We start from the raw sequence: 23,836 nt of genomic DNA, 5'->3' as shown, positions 1-23,836 counted from the left end.
ACTCCGCCTTTTCCTGTGAAATTGACCAATGGCGTTTAAGTTGCAAAGTCGCGCATCATTCTCTGTTTCCCGTTTGTCTTTGTTGTGATATTTATAATTTTTCTTTCTGAATATGTAATTCATAAATGACCAAATTAAACCGCAACTTCTCATCGGATGCGAGTCCCGCACAGCTTCGCGAGTTTAGCATCTTAAATCTTGGGAATCCCGCTAACGGAAGTCAGCTAGCTAAGCTCATAGGAGCTAATTGTAGCTAACAGCTAGCTGCCGTTTGTTTCAAAATAATATTTTTTTTCACCTGAGGCTCAGAAATGACGTCAGCCTCTGCTAAGGTAAGCTTTCACCTGCTTGTGTTTTTCTTTCTTTTACGTAAGTGCAAAAATTGAGCTTAAAAGCCAACTTGTAGAGAACCGGTCATGTAGCTGCACACATAACTCAATTTAATTCAATTGCTGCATCATGAAGAAGAGCGTCATTAAATATACTTTAATATCCCCCCCCTCCCCAAATTATAAAAAGTAGAGGCAAATTCAGCACATACTGAACACCCAGAGCTTTTTTTTATTTTTGCGCAGAAATCCAGTTGATTAGAAGCAGTGCGGTACTTTCTCCTCACCATGACAGCAAGATGTGTTAAAAGTGAGGCTGTGTTGTTCTTATCAGAGACAAATGATGAACAGAAACAGCATTCAGATGCAGCAACACATCGCACTGACTGTACTGCAGAGAGAGTCCTGATAAATCAGCTCACTGTTTCAGCTCAGAGTAAACCTGCTTTGTGCTTCACTTTTTCCTCAGATTGTTTAGAAATGCAGTGAATGTGTGTATATGCACGTGGTGCACACCTGATCCAGCTTGTGATGGGTCTCCATGTTTACAGTGAGGGAAACACAGCTGGTGGTGTAGCACCTGAGTGTGCAGTTAAAGGTGGTGTGCAGCGTAGATCATGTCTATGGTCACTGTTTAAATCGGAGCATTAATGGCTGTGTTTCCTGCAGGTGGGCGAGATCTTCTCAGCAGCTGGCGCTGCTTTCACCAAGCTGGGAGAGCTGACCATGCAGCTCCACCCAGTGTCCGACTCCAGCCCTGCAGGGTGAGACACACACACACACACAGAGGAAGTGGCTGCATTACTGACACAGTGTCAGTTGGTTGTGACCAAACACTGTAGCTAACTTTAAACTATAAACTGAATGTGAGCCTCACACACATGCAGGGGGGATAAAACACAGAGCTGGAAACGAGCAGCGTGGTTTCACGTGAGCGGTTTGTCGACATGTTTGAGTTTTTCTGTGAACCGATGCCGTGTTTGTGTCCTCAGGGCCAAGTGGACGGAGACAGAGATCGAGATGCTGCGATTGGCTGTGCGTCGGTTTGGAGACGACCTCAACAACATCAGCACGGTGATCAAAGAGCGCACAGTGTGAGTGTTAAAGGAGCAGTTTGCCTTTTATTAATGAAGACGTTTAGTTTTAGAATCAAACAAAACAGGAAACGAGAATCAGACGAGGTCGCCGGAGGAAACGTGACAACACGAAGGGAATCAAAAGTAACGCATGGAGGTCACTTCATGTTTGCTGTTTGTGTTAAATGGACATGAATGTAGGAAACACGAGTGAGACTCTTTGGTGTCGGGTTGTTGTTGTAGGACTGCAGACACAAAACTCATAGATATGCCAATAAATGCTCACGTGACACATTTAAAGGCTTCACTGTTGAATATTTTATGTTAAAAAATTTCAAGCATTTCCTTTAAGGGTGTAAAACGCAGAATGAGCTTTGATTGGCTGACGGCCGCTCCTCTTCCTCTGCAGAGCTCAGATAAAGAGCACGGTGAAGAGGAAGCTGTATGAGGACAGCCGGGTGCCCATTTCCTCCGAGTCTCCCAAGAAGAGCGTCAAGAAAACTCCAGTCGCCATGACACCCACCCCGGCGCCCGCCGCGTCCGCCATCATCTCCGTGCCGACCTCGCAAGTCGTGGCTTCCACCGGAATGCAGAGCAGCCCCTCCCTGGCTCCGCCCATCAAGAAGCAAAAGACGGCAGGTGAGATCTGCTGCGTTTTTCTTTGATCTGTGTGATGTCACAGAGAGGGGACGATGGTGGTTAGAAAGAGGGGGAGGAGCTAAAGCAGCTGGTTTTAGACAAGTTGAGCTGAGGCCCAGGAGGAGATAAAGAACTGTGGTTAAAGGTCAGCCACTGTGTGCTGACCTTTAACCCCCCGAGGCCTCAGACGCGTCCTCTCTGTTAATCCGAGCTGTCCTTCTGCCTGCAGACGTGACGCTCAGCGCTCTGAACGACTCGGACGTCAACAGTGACCTGGTGGACATCGAAGGCCTCGGAGACGGCTCGTCCAATAAGAAGCTGAACTTTGATCAAGGTCAGTGTGGCGCGGGTGTGAAGGCGTGGAGCTCCTGCAGACTCACCTCAGTTTGTCCATAAACTCCTCTTCTCTCCTCAGAGAGCCTCAACCTGGACTCCAGCCTCATCATGAACTCCAGTGACCTCCCCCTCCTGTCCCGCTGACCTCTGACCTCTCCAGAGCCGCCTCACTTTGTTTTATTTTATTTTTTTTCCTGATGAAGCTCGAGTCAGACTTTTCTTCTGTTGTAGTGACGCAGATATTTTTTTATTTTCAGTGAGTTTTAGTTTCAGGTCAGTTTGAGCGTCGTTATCGTGAAGACAACGTTTGCCTGCAGATACTCATGTGCAGATTCACCTCTGACCTCTGAGCCTCCAAACTTGACCCCACCCCTGACTTTGACCTGCACCGCCCACCTGAATCTGCAGGACGTGGTGCCAGCGGCCAACCTCCACCTTCAGAGTAAACATGATTTGATGGTAGGAGGTTCAGCGCTCTCCTGGATGTGTGAACGCCACTACACAGTGCGTGGCCCCTCCCACACCAGCATCATCACTACGATAACAAGCCGGCCAAAAAGGCGGTCGTGATTTTTCATGATTGGCTCGTTTCAGTGTGAAGCACTGAGAGGGTCGACTCTGACCCCCCCACAAAGGCGACCACCGCTCTGAAGCTTCGGTTTGCTCTGAGCTGGCGTCCTGCTGAGCGCTGCTCATCGTGGTGACATCATCGCTCGTTTACAACTTCCTGTTCAGAGGAGAGCAGCTGTCAGCTGGCTTTTTGATGAGGTGGTGTGGGTGGAGCTTCAAGGCTCAGAGGGGCTTGAAATGACTCGGCACATGGGGTCAGGTGACAGGAAGTCTCCTTCAGTCGCCTTAGGGTAGTGGACGGCAACCACGACGGTATCCGCAGCGAGCGTTGTGACCTCATCGCTGAGGGTCTGATGTAAAAGCAGTTTGAATTATGTTGAATAAACTTGACTCACAACCGTTTGACGTGTTTTTCTTACTTTGCTTCAGGCAAACTTCAGACACAAATCTGAGGATGCGAGTTTGTTTCTTAGCCTGAGGACGGTTTGGAGGCTGAAGTTTAAACGTTTATAACTTGATTTTCAGACGCCTGATATTTACTAAAGTGTGTCTAAACCGGAAGAAATCAAAGCTGATAAAATTAGTAAATCTGTTTTTAAAGATTTTGTGCGTCGCTCGAGCAGAGGTTCTCTGAGCGACGCTGCCACGTTGACACGAGTCTCGTAACAATGACGAACAAACTCGCCGACGTGAAGGTACAGACGTTCTTTTATTGGTATTTTTCATATACAATATAATATTTATATATATTTATAGTGTGTACATGAACAGTTTCCACTAAAAAGTCGTTCTTGTTCTCGTACAGCCGTGAGAACGTCTCGAGGGAATGAACACTTGAATATAGACTTTAATGTTTCAGTTGCATAAAAATACATCGTCTCATCCACGTAGTCCAAGTATTTACACGTGAACGTGTGACTGATGTGCTTTTAGTTCCCTTTGTCCTCAGCAATAAAACTCTTAGCAGCCCTTTAGTTAAAGTCGTATCTCACTCTGGTCCTCTGCCGACTTTCAGAATTCCAGAAAAATAAAAACTTTTATCTTCATTACAAAGTTAAATATTTAATGTTGCTGATGAGCGCGTGAGCAAAAACAATGAAACCAGCTGAAGGTCGCTCTCGGCTCATGATGTTCGTGGAGGCGGAGCCTGTTTACTGAAACACAGGTATCAGCCAGCTGTTACCATGTGACTGACAGGGAAGTCTTGGTCACATGATCACAGGCGACACCTGTAGGTAAGGCGTAGTTTGTTTGGGCCCTGAAGGTGGCGCTGTGGTGTCAGGCTGAGCCAAACATGATTTCCACACAGGATGTTTGTTGGAGCTCAGAGGACTCAGATGAAGCCTGAGCGAACTGGACCTGAGCTGCTGTCAAACTGAAACTCTACAGTGTGATGGAGGCGGGGGAACTACGGGCCCCCCCAGGGTCATTTCTGACGTTTGACTCCCGGCGCTGTGCCAGAGTGAAATACTCCTTTAATACAGAAAAACTTTCAGCAAACACCTCTCTGAGAACAGCGCTCACATCCTCGCCTCTGCATCAAAGTCTGTCCGTGTCAGGATGTAACAGGATGTAACGGATAACAGCTTCATGTCCAACACGAAAACCTCCAATCACACGACACGTGCGTCACATATAAAAATAAAAACATGATATTGGACTTCAGACACCTGCAGGACGAGAGTCTCGACAATGAAACACAAAGACGTTTAAACCCGAGTCCGTCACATTTCTGTCCCGCTACATAACGCCTCCTCTCTCCAGAGCTACCGACAGCATGGGATGGCGCTTGTGCAAAGTTCATCTCACACACACACGCGCACACACACACACACACACACACACACACACAGGAAGTTGTCTTAAAGCTACGGTCTGTCTGTACAGCGACTAGAATTTGGCAGCGTGTCGTGACCTCTGAGGAACGTCTGTCCTGCTTCAGACGCTTCAAACTGGAAACGATTCAGATCCTGATTCAGACAAACTGCATGAAAAACGCAGAAGAATCATTAAATGTCTGATTTACATCTTTTTTGACACGTTTTGCTTTTTTAAAAATTTAAATAATAGTTTATTTATTTTAGACCAGGAGAGTTGAACTCCAGGCCCCGAGGGCCGGAGTCCTGCAGGTTTTAGATCTCACCTTGGGTCAACACACCTGAATCACATGATTAGTTCGTTACCAGAACTGCAGGAGCTAATTTAGCCTTTAAATCAGCTGTGCTGCTTCAAGGACACATGTAAAACCTGCAGGGACAGGGGCCCTCGGGGCCTGGAGTTGCCCACCCCTGCTTTAGACATTTTAGCAGGTGAAGACTTTGGTGTGGGCCTGCTCACGAACCCTGCTCGCCATGTGAGAGCGCGTTGGTCTGGACCAGGACAGACTCAGAGTCGTGACAATAAAGCAAGAACAGAAAAAGCAGCAGAACTGGACAGCATCCTCCCACGAGGTCATGTCATCAGCCTCTGAATGAAAGGACGATAAAATGGTCAAACTGTGCAAAGTGGTGACGGCAAAAAAAATCTGCCTCTAAAAAAAACTACAAAGCTTTTGTGTCTGCGTCGCCGATGGCGACCAACGCTCAGCGAGTCTTTCTCTTTAACTGGGAATAAAGACACTTCATCAAAGAGCTTATAGAGACTCTATTTACAAACATGTCTCACTGAAACCTCAGGCCTGACCTTTGACCCGACCGCCGCTCCTCCCAAATGAAGACATGTTCAGGCACGATGAGTGATCGTAGGAAACTGTACAACACTGTGCAAACGCTGGAAGCAGAACTGCAGCTCGTCCACATAAAGCACCGCCTCCGACCTCTGACCCCTGACCTCAGATTTGTGCTCACATCCTCACAGGAACATCATTATGTCCAGACCGGTGAACGGGTGCTTCCAGCAGGAATATTCTTACAGCACAAACCTGCTCACTGACATGCAGCGTGAACTTTGACCTTATGGAGCCTTCAGCAGCAAATGCAACTGTTTACACGGCAGGCCGGCGTTACGACTGCTGCACCACGAGGATAATACTTCATGGTAACACCACACGGCACATACATCCAAAACCACATCAACTGATGTTGGTAGCTGTTTGCTTTGGTGTCAGTGAGCTTCCTCCATAAAATAATCCTGTCCTGTAACTAAATGCTGCTAACACTGAAGAACTGACCGGCCCCTCTCTTTGTGGGGGCCTGCACCTGCACAGTCTAGCTTCCCCCGTCAAACGGCCTCAGGAAGCACTCAACACTAAACCCTCTGTAGGTCAGGTGTGGCTGATAAATCAAGCAAAATAACTTTAGTGGGTTGAACGAGTTCAATCATAAATGTATCTGAGAGGAAGAGCACGGCTTCTTTCTGCAGGTTCAATATGTACAATCGAACCCTGCAGGCCGAAGGAAGGTCAGCGCACACCAGCTGCTCAAAGTATTCACATATAGATACACTATTAACAGGAAACCACCGCTCTACTCTTACTGGAGACCGGCTTAAAAAACGGCCTCGTATCCGGTGACGAAACCTCCAACTGAGATCTGACGAAACCAGAAGGATCCAGTCTCATCCACAACTGGAAGTTTTCATTAAAACACAAAAAGTCTTCGAAGGCTGAAGTTTTGTTCAGAGGCAGAGTTTCGGCCCACCTTCATGTGGTTTTGGGATTGGGAATGATCCTTGATACGATGAAGGGCCGTGAGTCCAGATGATCATGAACACTCTTGTCTAAATAAACCTCATCATTTCTATGTCTTCCTTACAGAAAGATTTCTTAGATTTTACAAAAGCAACTTCAGGAAACAAAAGTTCTGCTGAAGTTTCCGAGTTTGATTCCGATCCCGTCGATTGAAGAAGAATTCAAATGTTCCTGAAGTGCCTCCAAAGACCGTCCGGACAGCGGTCTGCGTTTAAGTCCTGAATACAACTCAGGACCTCGTTTGAACTATCTCAATAATAACTACAGAGAAACAGGAAGTTGAACATGAGCAGCATCAGCTGATTGGTCCGTTTGGACAGGAGCCTCCAGGTTTCACCCGTCCACGTGTTTTTAAAGAAAGGACGCCAAAGAACGGGACATCCTCTGGCTTTTCCTCTTTCTTCTTCAGTCCTAATTTCTGCTCCATGTTCACGTCAGGATTACCCACAAACCCCTTCACTCCAAGCTGCGCTTGTTCAGCCCGATTACACAACCAGCGTGTCTTCAGTCCTACAAAGTTTCCCGAGTTTACTTCCTGATGTCACGATGACACTGATGTCGAGTCCTCTCAGCGCTGTTTGATGGCAGTGGTTGGGTGGAGCCACAAAGCGACATGATTGTGGAGATGAATCTTCAATCAGCCAATGGGGACAGCTGGAAATCTACAGAGGCGGGGCTTACAGGGACACTGGTGGATGACTGGAACAGATCTACGATGTGATGGTTGAAGTTCCTCCAGCTGCTGACGGGCGGGCTGCGCCCACTGTGACGGGTCGGGACTGGAGGTGAGCTGGTCTTTAGTGTCCAGGGTGCTGGTGGGAGGTGAAGGGAGTGAAGGAGGGTGGGGGCGAGAGAGACAGGGGGTGGGACTGAGGAATGGACCCTCCCACAGGAGGAGAGTCTGCCGCTGACTGTGAGACGCTGAGAAGAGAGGAGGAAGATCAGTTTCCACGTTTTAGGTTTTGAACACAATGCGTCTCTCAGGTGATCCTCACCTGACTGTGTAGCTGCTGTGGTGGGTGGGGTCTGTCACCCCAGCAACAAAGAGCTTCTTTGGGGGTCCATCTGACTCCACCCCCCCTGAGGGATGAGTTTTCCCAGATTTACACACTTTTGTTTCAAGACTGCAGAATAAGAATGATCAACAGTAAAATGTTGGTTACCTTTCCTCTTCAGCGGAGTCAGCGCCGGCCACCTCACCGTGGTGCTGACCGCAGGTCTGCGGGCAATCGACACATTCGTCAGCACAGTGGCGCAATGAACACACAATAAATCAGGCTTAGGCGTTAGACAAACCTGAACCTCCTGGTAGGACTCGGGGACGAGTTGGGCGTGACGCCGCTGTCGTGTGACGGAAACCACTGAAGAAGAAAAAGCTCCAGTTTAAATGAACTTTATTCACTGTTTGATCTGGTTTAGTTTCAGGGCTCCAAGTCAGGAGATTCAAACTACATTCAAAACTAACGCTCTTTCTTATTGGTCTAAAAACTACAATACCCATGAGGCTCTGCAGGTTAGAAAGAATAAAGCATCCTGACAGGAAGTGCTGCTGTAAACCATCAAAATAAGAGTGAGGCAGCATGAAAGCTGATGTGGAGAAGCTCACCACTGATGTGTGGTTGTGCCACTGGCTGACTGGAGGAACTGGGACCAGACTGGAAGGACTGGAAGAGAGACAGAGGGTTACTGCCTGCTTGTTTAAACCTCAAAGATAGAAGCAGAGTTTCTGGATTACCCGAGTCTCTGCAGAGTCCCTCTGAGCGTCATCTCCGTGTTCTCCTCCTGAGGTGAAGCAAACACAGACACTGAAGCACTGCTCTTTGATTTTAAAATAGCTTAAACACGTTGTAGACGATGCTGAGCAAAAAGAGAAAGAAAGTGGCGTGCTGGCAGAGCAGGAAGTCTGTCCTCACCTGCCTCTTGTGGTCGAGTCTGTATCCGGTCAGAGAGAAAGGAGACAGAGGGACGAGCTGAAAGAGGAAAAATGTGTAAAACAGGAGCTCAAAGAGGCTAAAACGGATAAAAAGTGGACTGAAAGGTTTACGTGAAGCTGAAATGAAGAGAGCATCATTTAAAGGACAAGCTTCAGACTGTGCAGGTCAGAGGTCACGAGCTGCGAGTTTGTAAGCTGTGCTGCCATCTTTGTTTGAAGGCTGGAACTGTGCTTTTCCATCAGGCTTCGAGTCGAGAGAGAAGGTCATTTGATTCTATCATCACTGATCGTTTTGTAATCGATTGTCTAACCCTTTTTATTCTGTGTTACTTCCTGGTGTATTTCTGGCCCTGCTGTCTGAACTCAAGTTAAAAAGGTGCAACATGAATAAACGTTTTATTATTAGATCTGAAAACTGTCTCTGAGTGATCTCCACAGTTTATCCTTGAACTTCAGAACAGATGCAGTTAAAGTGCTCATCACAGTTTAGTCTGACGTTTATCACTGTTTCTAGTCCTGCTGAGTTCTTCAAGGATCCAAGCAGGAAGTCCTGACGGGATATTTGCTGCTGATCTTTATGCTGAAGACAAAAGTACAAAAACAAAGCTACAGAGAGAACGTGGTGTTTGGCCCAGCGTCTATGATGATCATCAGATTAGAGACTAGCGTGTGCCTCTGCTCTGTGTTTCTACGGCAGATTAAAAGGTCAAATGTGGTGCTTAACTTATCATTTCTCCTCAGTACTTGAACATTTTGAGTTAAAAGTATGTTGAACAGTAAAACATGAGTGCAGTTGGCTCCTTGTTTCGTTCTGCAAGCGTACGAGCAGTCATAAACATCAGCATGAGGTGCAGTTAGGGGAGCTGTGATTGGTTAATGAGACCTTCCAGTTTCAGCCCTCGATAAAAACGTTAATATCCAGATCAGAGGGTTTTTCTCAAAGCTGGTGCAGCTGTCACATCTGGTTCCTGTGCAGCGCTCTGTCTCTTCTGGTTTCAGTTTTGGTCGACCTTTACAGCTCAAAGGAAACACCTGACGCTTCAGATCAGGTGTGTTTAAACACTGTTATCTCACTGCTTATGAACATTTTCCGGTAAATATAGTTTTTGCAGCACTACTGACCTGCGAGGGACAGCTGGGGTTGATGGAGATGCTGCTGCGTCTGTACCGAGCCGAGGACACGGGACTGAAGACCGTCATCCCGTCACTGAGAGAGACCAATAACGTGATAAATATGATAATCAATAACCTCACGTGTAATTTTCACAGAGCCGAGGTTTGGATATTTAAATATATAAAATATCTATTTATTGGCATCAGTATCTTAAACAATTATGAACAATTATGTTAAAATTTTATTCTCATATGTTCAGGGTTCAAACTGATTCTTGCTGCCCCCGTGGTACATGTTATTTTTAAAATCTGTTTAATGATTTTCAAAGTACAAAAATTTTATTTTTATCCAAGTAGCCTCAGAATTTTTTAATTTCTCATATTTACATTTTTTAGATTTGCAAATTATTTCATGTGTAAATAAACTGTAGTTTAAACTAATTATTATATAGACTATAGTGCCTGCTACTTTCAAGCTAAGACATTAGTAATCACAGCAGAAGATTACCAAACATAAAAACAGTAATAAGTTGGCCATGTTTACAATTTTTCTGTACATTTCTATTATTATCACAAAGTGAAAACAAGATAAGCACAAGTAAAATAAACATTTAATTTTATTACATCACACCTGGCATTAAGCCGAATAAAAGACCAGAACTGTTGTATTAAGATGACTTACTTTATCTATTAAAATGATACCTGCGAGCTTTCTGTGATAAATACATTAAAATTTAAGTTCTTTTGGACGGAGTTCAACGTGCGGTGTAGAACCACTAACCTGACACTCGTGATCATGGGGGCGCTGTTCGACCTGCGAAGTGCCCCGCCTCCTGCGCCTGCGCACTGGTCCACTTCCATCCGTTCCATACTTTGGTCCACAGGCCCGACTGCGCCGTCTGCCGGCCTTCAACCGCTTGACGGCGGCTACGGGCTCTACTCGAGCCCGGTGGAAGCCCGACCCGCAGGCCTCGCTAGCAGCAAGCCCAGAGCCGCCGAGTCAGCGGGCTGAACAGCGAAGCTCACCTCTCTTTACCGCATCTCCTCACGAAAACCTTATTATCCGCGCGTGACTGCGGGCCACGGCGACATTTATGACCCACAGCTGGCTTCACTTGCTGCGCCGCTAACGTTATTTTTTACGACTGCGTAAAACCGCGAAAAATACGCAGAAACAGCCGCGATAAAGTTGCCTAAATGTGCCCAGCAGAGCCTCCTCCTGGGCCCGGCTTTGTGGGGAAACTTTTAATCCGCACAGCTGATGCGACTTTTAGGATTAGCTGCGGAGCTAACAGCAAAAACCTCCAGAGATCAGAAAACCGCTAAGCACCCGCGCCACACTGTCCGAGGCGGGAAGGTCCGCCTGTCTCCGGGAAGAGGCGGTCACGCCGGCCCCGAACCCACCGAGCACTCCTGCGGAGGAGTCGCGAAAACTCCGAAAATTAACAGTTTGAAAGATTTTTACAACATAGTCCTTCAACCAAATACAGGCAGTTCGCCAACTGTGGAAACAGCGCCGCCGGCCGGCCACAGGGGGAACTGCAGCCGGCCATGCAAACACATAAAAAGTTCTGTCCTGTTTCTTCCTCCAAAACTCAAAAGATTATCATACATGACAAGCATTTCCACACTTTAACATAAGATCCACCGATATTTAATACACTAAAAAAATCTAAATGCCTTTAATTTTAATTTTATTGTCCAATAGTTAATCCAGCTCACACCGATTTATCATTATTATCATTTTTAATTATTCTAATCTACAGAACAACGTGTGATATCATAGCCTGTAGCTGTAGTTTATATCAGTGTTTGTCACACTGGGTGTTGAAATTGAAGTTGAGTCCTGTGTGAAATTATCTCTTAAAAGATTTATGACTGTAATGTTAACAGTGATGACTTTAAATCTTATAGTGGTAAAATGAAGCTTTGGTTTTGGTTTTGATCAGTGATTTAGTTTTCCTTTACTGTCTGGTTCTGATTTTAAAATAAAACAATGTTAAGATAACTCTTTATTGTCGTTTCAGTCATATTTAGTACAATAGTACAATGACATTGGAAAATTGTCCCACGCCAGAAATAAACACAACACAGTAAACTTTAAAGTGGATAAAAGTGCAAAAAAAGTATGACATAATAAATTCTAAAATGGATGTTTGTTGCACATTATTGCCCCCCAAAAGTCCAGGGAGGCAGTCATGCCAGCTGTTAGCACTGATTAGGGCTATTGCTAGGGCTGGGTATCGATTTCTATAACTGATTCAATTCAGATTCAGTGAGAAATATTATAATTCTGGTCATTTATCAGTACAGTCTATATTTTTATATCCATGTATAAACACAAAGCTGGCACTTGTGAGACTTCGGAGGTGTGAGCATCACAGCAGATGTCTTTGTGTCAAAGTAACTGAGGATAAAACACAGAAAGATGAAAAACAGAAGAAAACCATGAATCAACATCTGAACGTTACCTGATGCTGCTGAAGATGAAGCAGAGCAAAGTTACAGAGGTTTGATTAGAGACACAGCTGAGCAATCATTTGTAAAAGTTTATATTTCTTTGTTATTGAACAGCAGAAATGAGGCTTTATTGTCAGTGGTCATTGAAAAAAAAACACATCTGACAGCGCTGAACACAACGGTAGACTGGTGTGTAACAATCAAGCGAATACTGCAGAAAATAGAGGTTTTTGAGGGTAACCTGGTCTCTGAGTGCACTGAGACAGCTGCACAGGTCCTTCAGGATGTCCAATGATTGAACCATGTTAACGACCCTCTGAAGAGCCGTGGTGCAGCCAGAGAGCCACACTTTGAATGTGAAGCTAAAGTAAGCTACGTTTATTTGCTTAATAAATTTAAAATTATGTTTCTTAAAAAAAGTTAAAAATGAATTTAAATGGTGTTTAAACAAAGCACGTTTGTCTTTTTATTAATTATCATTAGTTCTGTTTTTCCTGAGTTTACTTTAACAGATGGATGGAAAAGAAATGAGGGACATTCATTTATTCATTTTATCTGTAATCTGGTCTTTAAACTTTCAGGAAACAGTCGTACATCCAGGGTGGCGTCTTCAAACAGTTAAACTCAGTTTAAGTCATAAAAACTGAGTTTTTGTATTTCATGTTTAAATGATCATCAGCTCAGACAGGAAGTTCTCATGACTGAGCTCAGTAACACGGAGCGTCAGGACGGAGGTTCGATGCAGGAATGTTGTGGTGTTTCCTCTGTTGTTGTGAATTCTTCATCTGCGCTGAGTCGTCATCTCCAAAATATGGTGAAACTGGACACCGGCAACCGTAACCCCTTCAGTGCCGCTGTGCAGATGTTTCCCACGAGGAGAGAATCAGCTGGACCTGAACCTGGACCAGAGTCCCACCTGGACCGAGTCCACCACAGACATGAAGTTATTAAAAGATGAAAAAGCACCCAGAGTGTGTTTCAGCGAATCTCCGTTCAGCTCTGATCCACATCCAGCAACAAAGATCATTTCAACATCCCAAACCTTCAGGTTCACATCGAGGCAACCACGGACACTACGGCAACATCCTCAGTTGGCCAACCTCTGCATGTAGCAACTTCTGCCCCAAAACCAAATATCTAAGCACAACATACACGACTACAGCAACACCTGTAACCAGCCTCAGCAACTACAGTGAGAACGCCTGCATATGCAACTGGACCAAATCACAGCAACCCCACCAACTTGCAACTAAGATGGCAAATATTCCAAAACTAAAAGCAACTGAATCAAAACAAGCTTATGTAATTGGTGCAACTAAGTAACCATAGTAACAGTAGCTGCAACCTTAACCACACAAGGCAACCATTGACACAACAGTGTGCATCCGCAATTAAACACAGCAACTTCTGCAGCCAAGCTAACCGCAGCAACAAGATGGAGTAACTCCTGCAACTAAAGCAACCACACACCGCTCCTGACTGCACCTAACAGTCCACACTCGGGGCTCACGCACCCGCACACCGGAGTACTCCAAGTACCGTCCCGTTACCGTCAGCGCTCGTGCCGTCGGTCGCTTTAACGATCAGACGAGAGGTTAAATCTGGGAGAGCGGAAGGGGAGGTGGAGGAGGTGCTCCTTCCTCAGACGGAGTTAAAATAGTTTCAGGAAACTTTGAGCTGCTTTACTCGAGGGTCCCGAAAAAACTGCGAAGCTTCGCGGGAGGCGCACACGGAGCACCCGGGGGGCCGCAGACGGACATGTCGGGGAGAACCGGAGCCGCCTGGATGTGACTGGTAGGTGGGTGTCCCCGCTGCTCCTAAACAACATGCGGCCAGAGCAGCGCGACAGCAGCGGGACACTGCGGAGCCTCAGCCGCCGGGAGGGCTCAGAGAGCAGCAGTCAGAACTCCGATCATTCGCCTCTATCTACAACCACACGGGCAGATCATTTACAGCCTTCCGTAAACATATTTAAACGTTACCAGATTGTTGAAACTGTTCCTCAATTATTGATCTATTGATTTTATTTGGCATATGTGCAGCTTTACATGATTATTGCTGAGTTATTAATGATATTAATAACTTTAGCTCACACCACTGCTCAGTCCCAGCTCCAGATGTTTATCCTGGGTTTCTACAGTAGCTTAACATGAGTTAAAGTCCAAAATAAGCCCTCTTTAACTTAAACTGGACCTTCAGTTCATCATCTGCCTGAAACAAGCAGTTTCATAGAAACGTACAGAATAGCATTGATGCTAATGCTGTATCGATACATATCTTAACCTTCGTGTTTTGACTGTATATTGTATTAACAGCCTGTGAAACCTTTAAACAGCAGAAGCTGAGCCAAAGGGCTTCACTGACAGGACCATTCAAACTAAAAAATCCCAGTTTCAAACTACTACTATTGTTGTGGAAAGTTAAATTTACTGTGATTTAGTGATCATTAAAATATGTCCAGAATTATCAAATAAGTTATGACACACTGAGAGGTTGCCATATTATTAGTATTGGTATCGGCAATACTGGCCCAATATTTGCTTAATATCAAATAGATACAAAAATATGCACTGTGGCACAGCATTTTAGCCCCTCCCTCTTTAAGCCACTTCCATATTATTGGCTGCCACTCATAAACAGAATGGAAGTGGGTGGGGCTTTGCTGCCTGAGATAACCATATAAGGTATTTCTCCTCTGTGTGACTTCTTACAGATCCAGGAGTAGAAAAACTGCAACATGTTAATGAGTGTTGTGGATAAATCGTCTCAGACATTCTGTAGGTTTAAGTTTCCACCTTGGTTTTTAAATGAAAACAAAGCTGTTTGTTGCTTTTTGTGTTTACACATGTTATTGTTTACTTTTTGTTGATCTTGCTTTGGTTCATTCAAGGAGGATGGAGGGAGAGAAAGAGACGTCTGAGGAGAAGGAGGAGGAAGAGGAGGGGGAGGAGAAGGAGCTTCATCAGGATCACCCCATGGAGGCATCCTCTCTGGACCAGGACCTTCCCATCATGCACTGGGAGGAACTGAGCCAGCGGATAGCTGAGCTGGAGAAACAGGAGCAGGAGCGGAGGGAAAGGTCAAAGGTCAGCTATAGATAATGTTCAGAGTTTGAGGCTGTGTTTCTCAGTCAGTGGGAAAAACGACATTTCCCATGATGCACTTCGCTGGACAAAGAAGGAAAAATCAAGCACCAAAACCTGCAGTTCATCTAATGTCCACTAGAGATTCCAGCAGTTTAGAATTTTAAAGTAAAAACAAAAACAAGGCGGTTTTTGGTGCGTCGCCTTCTTAGCGACCACCTAGCAACAGCCAGCAACCTTCAGCAGCCACTAGGCAACAGGTTGGGCAGCACACACAATGCGTAGCCAGCTGTGGTTTCCATAGTTTCAGGCTGTAACCTGGAAGTAAGCGTCAGAGCCTGAGAGCAGAATCTGCAGGAATATGAGCAGAATTAAACCAGCAGACATCTGTAAACAGTGCCGGTTGAAAGAGAAGCTTCACTTCAAATTTTTAGTTTGCTGCTGTTCAGTTGCATTGTGGGAAATGTAGTATCCAGCATGGTTTGCCCCCCCTCTGCTCTTTACTTCAGGTCTCCGAGGAGCTTGTTCCTGATCGTCTTTGCCGTTTCCCCTGTTTTTTAATTCGATCCTGAACAGGATGAGATCGTGTTTGTTGTGTCTGAAGAGCCGCTGCCGTAATCCACACCGAGCTAAAACAAGGAGGAGGAGGTGGTTTAACGACCTGGTGTCACAGCTGCATGTTTATACGTTCTCTGGTGACACGACGATCACTCAAAACTTCCCAACATCAGCTTCCTGTTTGCTCTGGGCGACAGCCTCTCATCTGTGCTGCTTTTTGGGCTGATACTCATCACACTTTAGTTTTTACTACATTTCCTCTGATTGGTGAGAATCTGCTGCTGCTGGAGTACTTTTTTCTTTCACCCTTGCTTTGCTGCACAGAAAAATCTGAAACCAGTCTGAGTGGTTTGTTGTCAACATAAACTGTATATAAAAGATGGACGTGACCACTGTGGCATCACTCATATTATTCATTTATAGTTTTGAAAGACCAATGTTAGTTCATGGTTGGTTTTTAAAGCCAGTAGGAACCATATTTGTAGTTTCATAACAATTTAACAATATTTCACGTTTTCTCTGGTTTGTTGCAGCTTTTGCTAAATAAACAGCAAAAGTTGATGAGAATAAATAAATCAATAAAATTTAAGTCTGATAATCATTTAATCGGCAACTAAGACACAGCTGACAGACATCCCTGACAAAACAACCATCTCAACCTTTGTGCAATTAAAACCAACACCTGCAACTAAAAATAGCATCCAGCAGCTAACCACATCACTCACACAAACATGGCAGCAACACCTGCAACTAACAATATCAGTTACTATAACTCAGTCTCCTGCAACTATAGCAACAGCATTAACTAAGTATTATTGCTTGGGCGGCGAATCCAATCTAACGCCTGCAACTATGCATGGCAATGTCTGCAACTAAAACCAGTCACAGCCACTAAAAAAACACCAACCAGTAAAACCAAAAAAACATCACTGCACTAAACCAACACCAGCAACTAGACAAGGCAACATCTGCCGCTGAAAATGGCTATCTTTGCAACTAAGAAAAACAAACAGCAGCAACTGTAACCTTGCAATTAAACAATGCAGCCCTTCACAAAATACCTACAAATAACAACACCAGTTATTGTAAATAAACAGTATGCTGCAACTACAACAGCTCCATCTTAATATGGCAACATCTGCAATTGCAGCAGCAGCTTTAGCAACTTATGCAACTAAACTAACTCTGACTGAGCACGGTTAGTTATACAATTTATCCAGCAAGACAACAACCAGACATGGAAATTTCCAAATATGGCAACCACTGACACTACAGCAACACCTGCAGTTAAACTCAGCAACGTCTTCTAATAAACCAACCCCTGCAACCAGCAACACAAAATAGTCTCAGCTTCAGCAACTAAACCAACTGCAGCAACTAGAGCAACAGTGCTACACTAAGTTTTTGTGCAACTGAACCAACAAAACCAGTGCAAACCCAGCAATGCCTGCAACTAAATGTCAACTTCTGTAACTAAACCAAAATACTGAAACTAAGGCAACCAAACACAGCAACCAATAAGACTAAACCTTCCAGTCCAAGTCCTGGATGCACCTTTAGAGCATCTAGTGGCCATCGGGGGAACTGCAGCTTTTGATGCTTCATTTTTCAGTCCTGGATGTTGATGGTTAGTCGTCAGGTGATCGGTGGAGAATTATCCTCAGGTAATGTTGTCTTCCTGCAGAGAGGGGCGGGGCTGAGGACGGAGGGAAATCCAGATGGAGTGTGGAGCAACGTCTGGGGGGAAGAGGAGGAGGAAGACTTCAGGAGGTGTCGAGTGGCAGTTGTTACGTCACGGTAATGAAGCATCGCGGATAATCTCTGTTTTTTGTTGAGTTCGTGTTTGTTGGTTTGAATCTGTCAAAGTGTTGCCCAGTGAAGACGGTGACCTCGCAGCTCGCTCCTACACCGCTGCTCCATCATGCAGGATGGAGGGAGCAACACTTGCTGGTTAGCGAGGTCCCACCGTGAAGCCTCCAGTTGCATTTTCATCGTCTTTGCAAGAAATTAGCGATGTTTTTGTTTCCAGCATCAAATCGATGCATACGGTCGGATAATTCTTCCAAATTCTGATAATCCGATGACTCAGCAGAACGTTTTCAAATCACGGTAAATTCCAGCTAAAGTTACCGTCACAATCTGGTAACGCGTGGCGTCGCATAAATGATTGTGGTGAGGCAGATGCTGGCGTCAGCCCGTTGCAAGGATATGGTCTTCCTCACAAAGAGGTGAGAAGTTAGTAGCTAGTTCGACTGTAATGTAACTGTACTCACTCTGGGGGTCTCTCTTCCTACCACGATAGTAGAATGACACCCCCTGGTGGTGCTGTGCTGTAATAACAGTTGTTACAGACTGACCGCAACATGTTGGCAGTCTGAAGTTATAAGTTCGGTCACCTGGCAACCACTGAGTTTCCGTAGTCACGGGGAGGTTGCCGTCCTGTTTTTATTCGAGCGTGGCCGTGCCGTTACCGTCTGTGGATTAGGCCATGAGTTGCAGCTAGCTGATGACCGTTTCTTCCCTTCTCATTTGTGAAGAAAATAAAGCATTTTATTTGTTTACAGATTTCACAACCACAGAAACCTGCAGCTGTGCTTCATCAACAACAGCGACAGTGAAGAGGAGGAGGAGGAGGGGGCCAATAAAAAGGTGCTTCCTGCTCTGCTTGCTGCAGCGAGTTTCAGGACACATCAGGGACAGATTTTACTGCAAATGCAACAAAATGATTCAGAATCTAAGCTTCAGAAGTTTCATGTAGTGAAAGGAGAGTTTGTCTGTTCGTGAAACCTTCCAGTGTTGCTGTTTGTAATCACTGAACATTTTAAGCTTTTGGGATCTGTGAGTCTCTAGCAGAGTGGCAGCAAAGCTGGGTGTGGACACAGCTTTTCTCAAAGGATATTTAGACACTGCTAAACATTTGAGAGCAGCAGCCGAGCCAGTGTTACTGCCAGAGATCTGCAGGAGAGTCCGGCCAGAGCAGGAGAGCATCAGTTCATCACCAGGCAACAATAAAAATAAAGAACAGCTCGACCTTTAGAGTTTTCGGAGTCCATTGTACAGAGAGATCAAATTTAAAGAAGAAGCTGAAACACTGATTGGAAGTCACCGAGGGTTAAACGATGGGGGAATCCTTTCCTTTGTGTCTGAGTCATTATCAGGCACTAACTCGTGTTCTCACTCGTTACTGAACACACCGCTGCACGAGGAGTGTAACTCTAACTGTTATTAAAGCTGCTTTTTGTGATTATCTGCTGCAGAACGTAACAGCAGCTGTCACCAGCAGGGGGCAGCGTTTCTCCAGCGAGTCTTGTTGCTGTTTTTCTGAACCCAGGCTCGCCTTTACCTCACCACTGCCTAATGCTCAGCTTAAAACACAGTCACAAACAGGTGCTATCCACAGCCTGACCTCTGACCTCTGACCCTGTCAGGTCACAAAGGGAACAGGGCACAATGGTTGCCATGCCGCTGGGTTGAAACAGGAAGTGGCCACGGCTCTGAGGACGTTGAGAGACAAGTTGCTGGCCGAACAGAAGGAGGAGGTGAGTCCAAGCCCGAGCCCGAGCAGCAGATCGATGACCTGAAGCTCATCTGTGTGTGTGTGTGTGTGTGTTTGCTGCAGCGGCTGGCTGGCAGCAGCTGCGTGGCCCAGCGGAAACATCTGGAGCGCTGGGAGCTGCAGGAACGCTCGCTGCAGCAGCTCGGCAGCTTGAGGGCGTCGCTGGAACGAGACGTTCACGGTACGCAGAGCTTTAACGGAAACACAACGGTGCTGCTCACAGCCTCACATCTGGGTTTCATTTAGAGTCGATCTTTATTTCACAACTTTGTCTCTGTTGGGTCCATGTCCAACAGATTTGTTCTTGAAAATAAAGAAACAAATTTATATATTTGTCAGTGCGCCCCAGGGCGGCTGTGGCTACAATGTAGCTGCCATCACCAGTGTGTGACTGAACGTGTAAAACACTATACAAATACAGGCCGTTTACCATTTGCAGGAAAAGCCAGGCTGGTTTTCTAACGACATACTTCATTAGCCTCATAGTGAATCTTTTAGTCTGTCGGTGAAGACATTAAAACTTTGAATAGAAAAGATGTGAAGCTAATCGCAGCTGTCAGTAATCTTTCCACAGCCCTGAGACTTTACTTCCTGTAGAGCTGACTGAAGGCTGCTGCAGTGAAGGAAACAGGTGCGTTTCATTTATGACACAAGAAAAAACATCAGAGCTGTGCTGTGAAAAATGGAGCGTTTGATCACAGTTGTCTGGTTTTAATAATCAGACCTGATTGATCTCTCAGCCTCACCTTGCTGTGGCCTCTGTCTGACTCTACCGGGCTCAGAAATTTCTTCCACTTTGTTCAGGGGACAAACGCCTCGTGTTAGCCCTCACTCTGCTTTGCTTGTTTTCCAGCTCTGAGCTCCGAGCTGGTGGCCCACCTCCTGGTACGAGACCAGCTGAGGACGAAGCAGGACGCCATGCTGCTGGACGTCCAGGACCTGACCTAACGTCAGAACAGCACGGCGGACGCCTCGCACAGTCTCTGCCCAGTGCTCCTTCTTTCAGCCTCTCTGGGACCAGGCCGACTGCTCGGGCGTGTCAACCCCTCAGCTGTTTACTGCTGGTTCATCTAAACTGACCAATCAGCACCATCCAGAGAAACGACGACGACATGATCCTGGAGGACTCACGTCGGTATTCACAGAAAGGAATAACGTTCATAACAGATTCATCAGGACGGCCAATCAGCTGCTGGCTTGTGACAGTTTAAAGTCTCGGTCGTTGTTCTGACTCCTGACAATCGAGCTTGTTATGTTTCTGTTGTTAGAGCAGCTCGTTCATCTCACAGCAGCTCCGTATGTGACGCCCAAGTTCATCCTCAGCCTCAAACAATCATTGGAGCTCATGTTCCTTTAAGGCCCGCCTCTCTATAAGCACACTCTCTTCTGATTGGTCATCTATTAAGTCCCTTGTCACCTGTTTTTCAGCAGGTGACATGTTCATGCAGCATTTTCTCAGCATGTTTCCAGGATCACTAAATCGTTCTGCTCCAAAACTGCACGACAGGGGTCTTCATCTGCACCACAGATTTACAGGCTCGGCCTCTGAAAATGAAACTGACATTTTGGGAAAGGTTAGTATATTTTGCTGTGACGTTTGGAGAAAGCTGGAGCTTTTCAAATCTTTTTTGATACCTGTGCTCCTCTAAATGCTCATGTTAAGCCACCGTGGTAGCACGGTGTTATTATCCTCACTCTGTCCTACAAGAGGATTTTTGTGGAGACTTTATGTTCCTCAGAGGATCCATCGTCTTCGTCAAACAGCCTGTAACCGTGTTTGTGCCTTGAGACAGGTCGTAAAGCTACAGGATGAAATTTGGGAGACATAATCATGGTCAGCAGACCAAAAACTGACTTTGATGAACTCACGAGTCAAACGTTTGTGGTGAGCAACCCCCTGGAAACCTGCGGTTGCTATCAGTACATGTATATTCCCACCAACTGGTGATGGGTTGCTGGTTATCACTGGGTGAAAATGGGTTGCAAAGGGAGCGCTCCACCCAAAAACCTCCCTGTGATTGATTTGGTTGCCACGTTTGCGTTGAAGACAACAACATGTCTGCAAACATTCACACTGAGCCGAGTGGTCGGGAAAGGCAAACAGGAAACTCCTTCAAAGTAAAAGTTGTGCCTTACTACTGAAAACAACACATTTCAAAAGGTGCAACTTTTACTGTGGAGGTTTCAGGTTTGTGTTGCACTTTCCTGTTTGCTTCACCACCCGGCTTGTTGGTCGAGGGTTTACAGGAAGAGAAGTCACATGACAGCTGGGAGCGACAGCCTGCCGAACCAACCACAAAGAGGCTTCCTCTGAGCTCATCTACCAACCTGCAGCAACCTCACAGTTGGTTAAAACACAGTTTTCTGTAGCACCTGGTGGTTGGTAGGTGGTTGCCAACCGGTCTCTAGGCCTGTCCAACTTTGGACAACGAATGTTACTCAGTTAATTTAGAAGATGCGTTTTGATAAAACGGTGTTACTTCACAGCGTGCTGAAAGCTCAGTGACTCATCGGTTTAAACATCCTCATCGAAGTCAAATTGGTTAACTTTCTGACTCCTAACATTACATTCAGATTTGGGAGTTTGATGATCAAATTTCATCTAAAAATCTCATTTTCACATTTTTTCTCCAACGCTTCTCTGAGTTGTGGCGAGACTAATTAAACATAATCAACAAAAGGGATCTAACTTATCTTATTTAAGTTTTATTGTGTTACTTACTGAACTACTTTTACCTGTTACTATAAAAAGGGAACAGTACACAGATATAAGCATGTGGAGTTAAAGAGCTTAAATGATATCTTGATTATTGGACATTATACTTTTGTTTTGTTTTTTAATTAAAGGGGAATTTCACCCAAACTTGATGTGTCATCATCACATTAAAGCAAAAACTGAAACAACTTCAGACTAACAAAGTGAAATTCCTCTTTAACTGATGCTAAACTCTTCAGGTACCGTCTGTGATCGTCGTTTACTTTAAATGTAAGGGAAGAATCCACTGAATATAACCAACTATGTGCCATGATCGCTGCCTTACTTTCATTTTCTTCTTAAAACTAAATGTTTTGCATCTCATCCATCATGTGCTTTAAATAACTCCCTGAATCTGTTTCCATGAGCACAGTAGTCATTGATACAGTAGTCGAGGATATTTAGCGTTGTGCTCTCGCGCCTGTGATATGAAGCTGAATGTCATTTACATTGAAAGTGATGTACTGTAAAGGGAAATGTGCTTTAAAGTGTTTAAAGTCACACTGAAATGTTTTGAGGTTGTGGAAGGTTGTGACACTGATACAAGGCTGTTAATCATCCGTGACGTTAAGAATATTTGGAGAAGTATTTTAAAATGTAAATAAAATCAACTACAAATATATTTGTACATGTAAACATTAATTCTGAAATATATTTTTAAAAGCAAAACTTAATGATGTCATATTACTGTGCTTTGGAATTGCTGTAGTTCTTCATATATGTGCATTTCTATGCAGATGATACCCAGGTTTATCTGCAAAGACACAAAATCACTTCTTTTATTAATTTTAATGCCTAAGAGCAGGAGCGGGGACCTCCAGGCCTCGAGGGCCGGTGTCCTGCAGGTTTTAGATCTCACCCAACAACACACCTGAATCACATGATTAGTTTTTTTTTTACATTTTTATATTTTTAATTTACATTTAAACTCTATATTAGGTATATTGTGCATTTTGCTATTTATCGTACTGTTTATTTTAATCTCTGTGTGCAGCGCTTTGTGACTACCTGTCTATGAAAAGCGCTTAATAAATAAACTTTACTTACTTACTTAGTTCATTAACAGGCCTCTGGAGAACTGCAAGACATGTTGAGTTCATTACCAGCCATTGAAATCGGCTGTGATGGATCAAGGACACATCTAAATGGGGCGACCGTGGCTCAGGGTGGTGGGAAGCGTATCTGTAACCGGAAGGTCACCGGTTTGATCCCCGGGCTCTCTGTCCTGGTCGTTGTGTCCTTGGGCAAGACACTTTACCCTACTGCCTACTGGTGATGGCCAGAGGGGCTGATGGCGCGATATGGCAGCCTCGCTTCTGTCAGTCTGCCCCAGGGCAGCTGTGGCTACAACTGTAGCTGCCTCCACCAGTGTGTGAATGTGAGAGTGAATGAATAGTGGTATTGTAAAGTGCTTTGGGTGCCTTGAAAAGCGCTATATAAATCCAATCCATTATTATTAAAACCTGAGGACCGGCCTGGAGTTCCACCCCTGTTTTAGACACATAAACACCTGCAGGATAAATTTGGTTTTTTAACTTCAGGCTATTGTATGCAGCCCTAAACATCTTGGTTCTTGGTTCTTATCACTCCTATTATTCATAGAGTTTATAGTTAGGTTGGATCAGGTAATGTAAAAAGAAAACAACATTATTATGATTATTATTTTTGTTCTGGGATTCGCAGGTCATAATAATCCTGGCTCCACTTCTTCCCAAAAAACGAATCAAAGACTTGGTGGTG

General features: G+C 45.0%; 3 protein-coding genes across 7 annotated transcripts; 2 read left to right on the top strand and 1 right to left on the bottom strand.

Annotated features, from left to right (window-relative positions):
* The first annotated feature begins 2 nt into the window (after window positions 1-2).
* bacc1 (BPTF associated chromatin complex component 1) lies at window positions 3-3,352 on the top strand. The gene is made up of 6 exons (XM_006785174.3): window positions 3-332; window positions 999-1,093; window positions 1,322-1,423; window positions 1,815-2,044; window positions 2,274-2,378; window positions 2,460-3,352. Exons 1-6 carry the CDS (start codon window positions 312-314, stop codon window positions 2,522-2,524), a joined length of 618 nt encoding a protein of 205 aa, XP_006785237.1. The 5' UTR covers window positions 3-311; the 3' UTR covers window positions 2,525-3,352.
* A 3,950-nt stretch (window positions 3,353-7,302) lies between these two features.
* LOC102789066 (P2R1A-PPP2R2A-interacting phosphatase regulator 1) lies at window positions 7,303-11,233 on the bottom strand. The gene is made up of 9 exons (XM_087847644.1): window positions 10,466-11,233; window positions 9,694-9,778; window positions 8,552-8,608; window positions 8,374-8,420; window positions 8,245-8,302; window positions 7,935-7,999; window positions 7,802-7,857; window positions 7,634-7,718; window positions 7,303-7,559 (listed from the first exon to the last, which is right to left on the bottom strand). The coding sequence occupies exons 1-9, from the start codon at window positions 10,552-10,554 to the stop codon at window positions 7,436-7,438; spliced, it is 666 nt and encodes a 221-aa protein (XP_087703770.1). The 5' UTR covers window positions 10,555-11,233; the 3' UTR covers window positions 7,303-7,435.
* Window positions 11,234-13,574: 2,341 nt separating this feature from the next.
* Window positions 13,575-22,949, top strand: LOC102788785 (uncharacterized). Of its 5 annotated transcripts, none has more exons than XM_087847636.1 (8): window positions 13,575-13,938; window positions 14,858-14,921; window positions 15,035-15,230; window positions 17,470-17,582; window positions 18,350-18,434; window positions 19,214-19,324; window positions 19,405-19,522; window positions 20,195-22,949. In XM_087847636.1, the coding sequence occupies exons 3-8, from the start codon at window positions 15,039-15,041 to the stop codon at window positions 20,287-20,289; spliced, it is 714 nt and encodes a 237-aa protein (XP_087703762.1). In that variant the 5' UTR covers window positions 13,575-13,938; window positions 14,858-14,921; window positions 15,035-15,038; the 3' UTR covers window positions 20,290-22,949. The 5 variants fall into 5 exon arrangements, with proteins under 5 accessions (XP_087703762.1, XP_087703763.1, XP_087703760.1 ...); XM_087847637.1 differs by having other exon boundaries at window positions 13,575-13,942; XM_087847634.1 differs by lacking the exon at window positions 14,858-14,921.
* The last annotated feature ends 887 nt before the right edge of the window (window positions 22,950-23,836 follow it).

The sequence above is a fragment of the Neolamprologus brichardi genome, chromosome 10 (genome assembly GCF_056152115.1).
Source record: "Neolamprologus brichardi isolate AB-2024 chromosome 10, ASM5615211v1, whole genome shotgun sequence".
Lineage (NCBI taxonomy): Eukaryota > Metazoa > Chordata > Actinopteri > Cichliformes > Cichlidae > Neolamprologus > Neolamprologus brichardi.
Note: the sequence above shows the minus strand (reverse complement) of the source record. Positions and strands in the feature narration are given on the sequence as shown.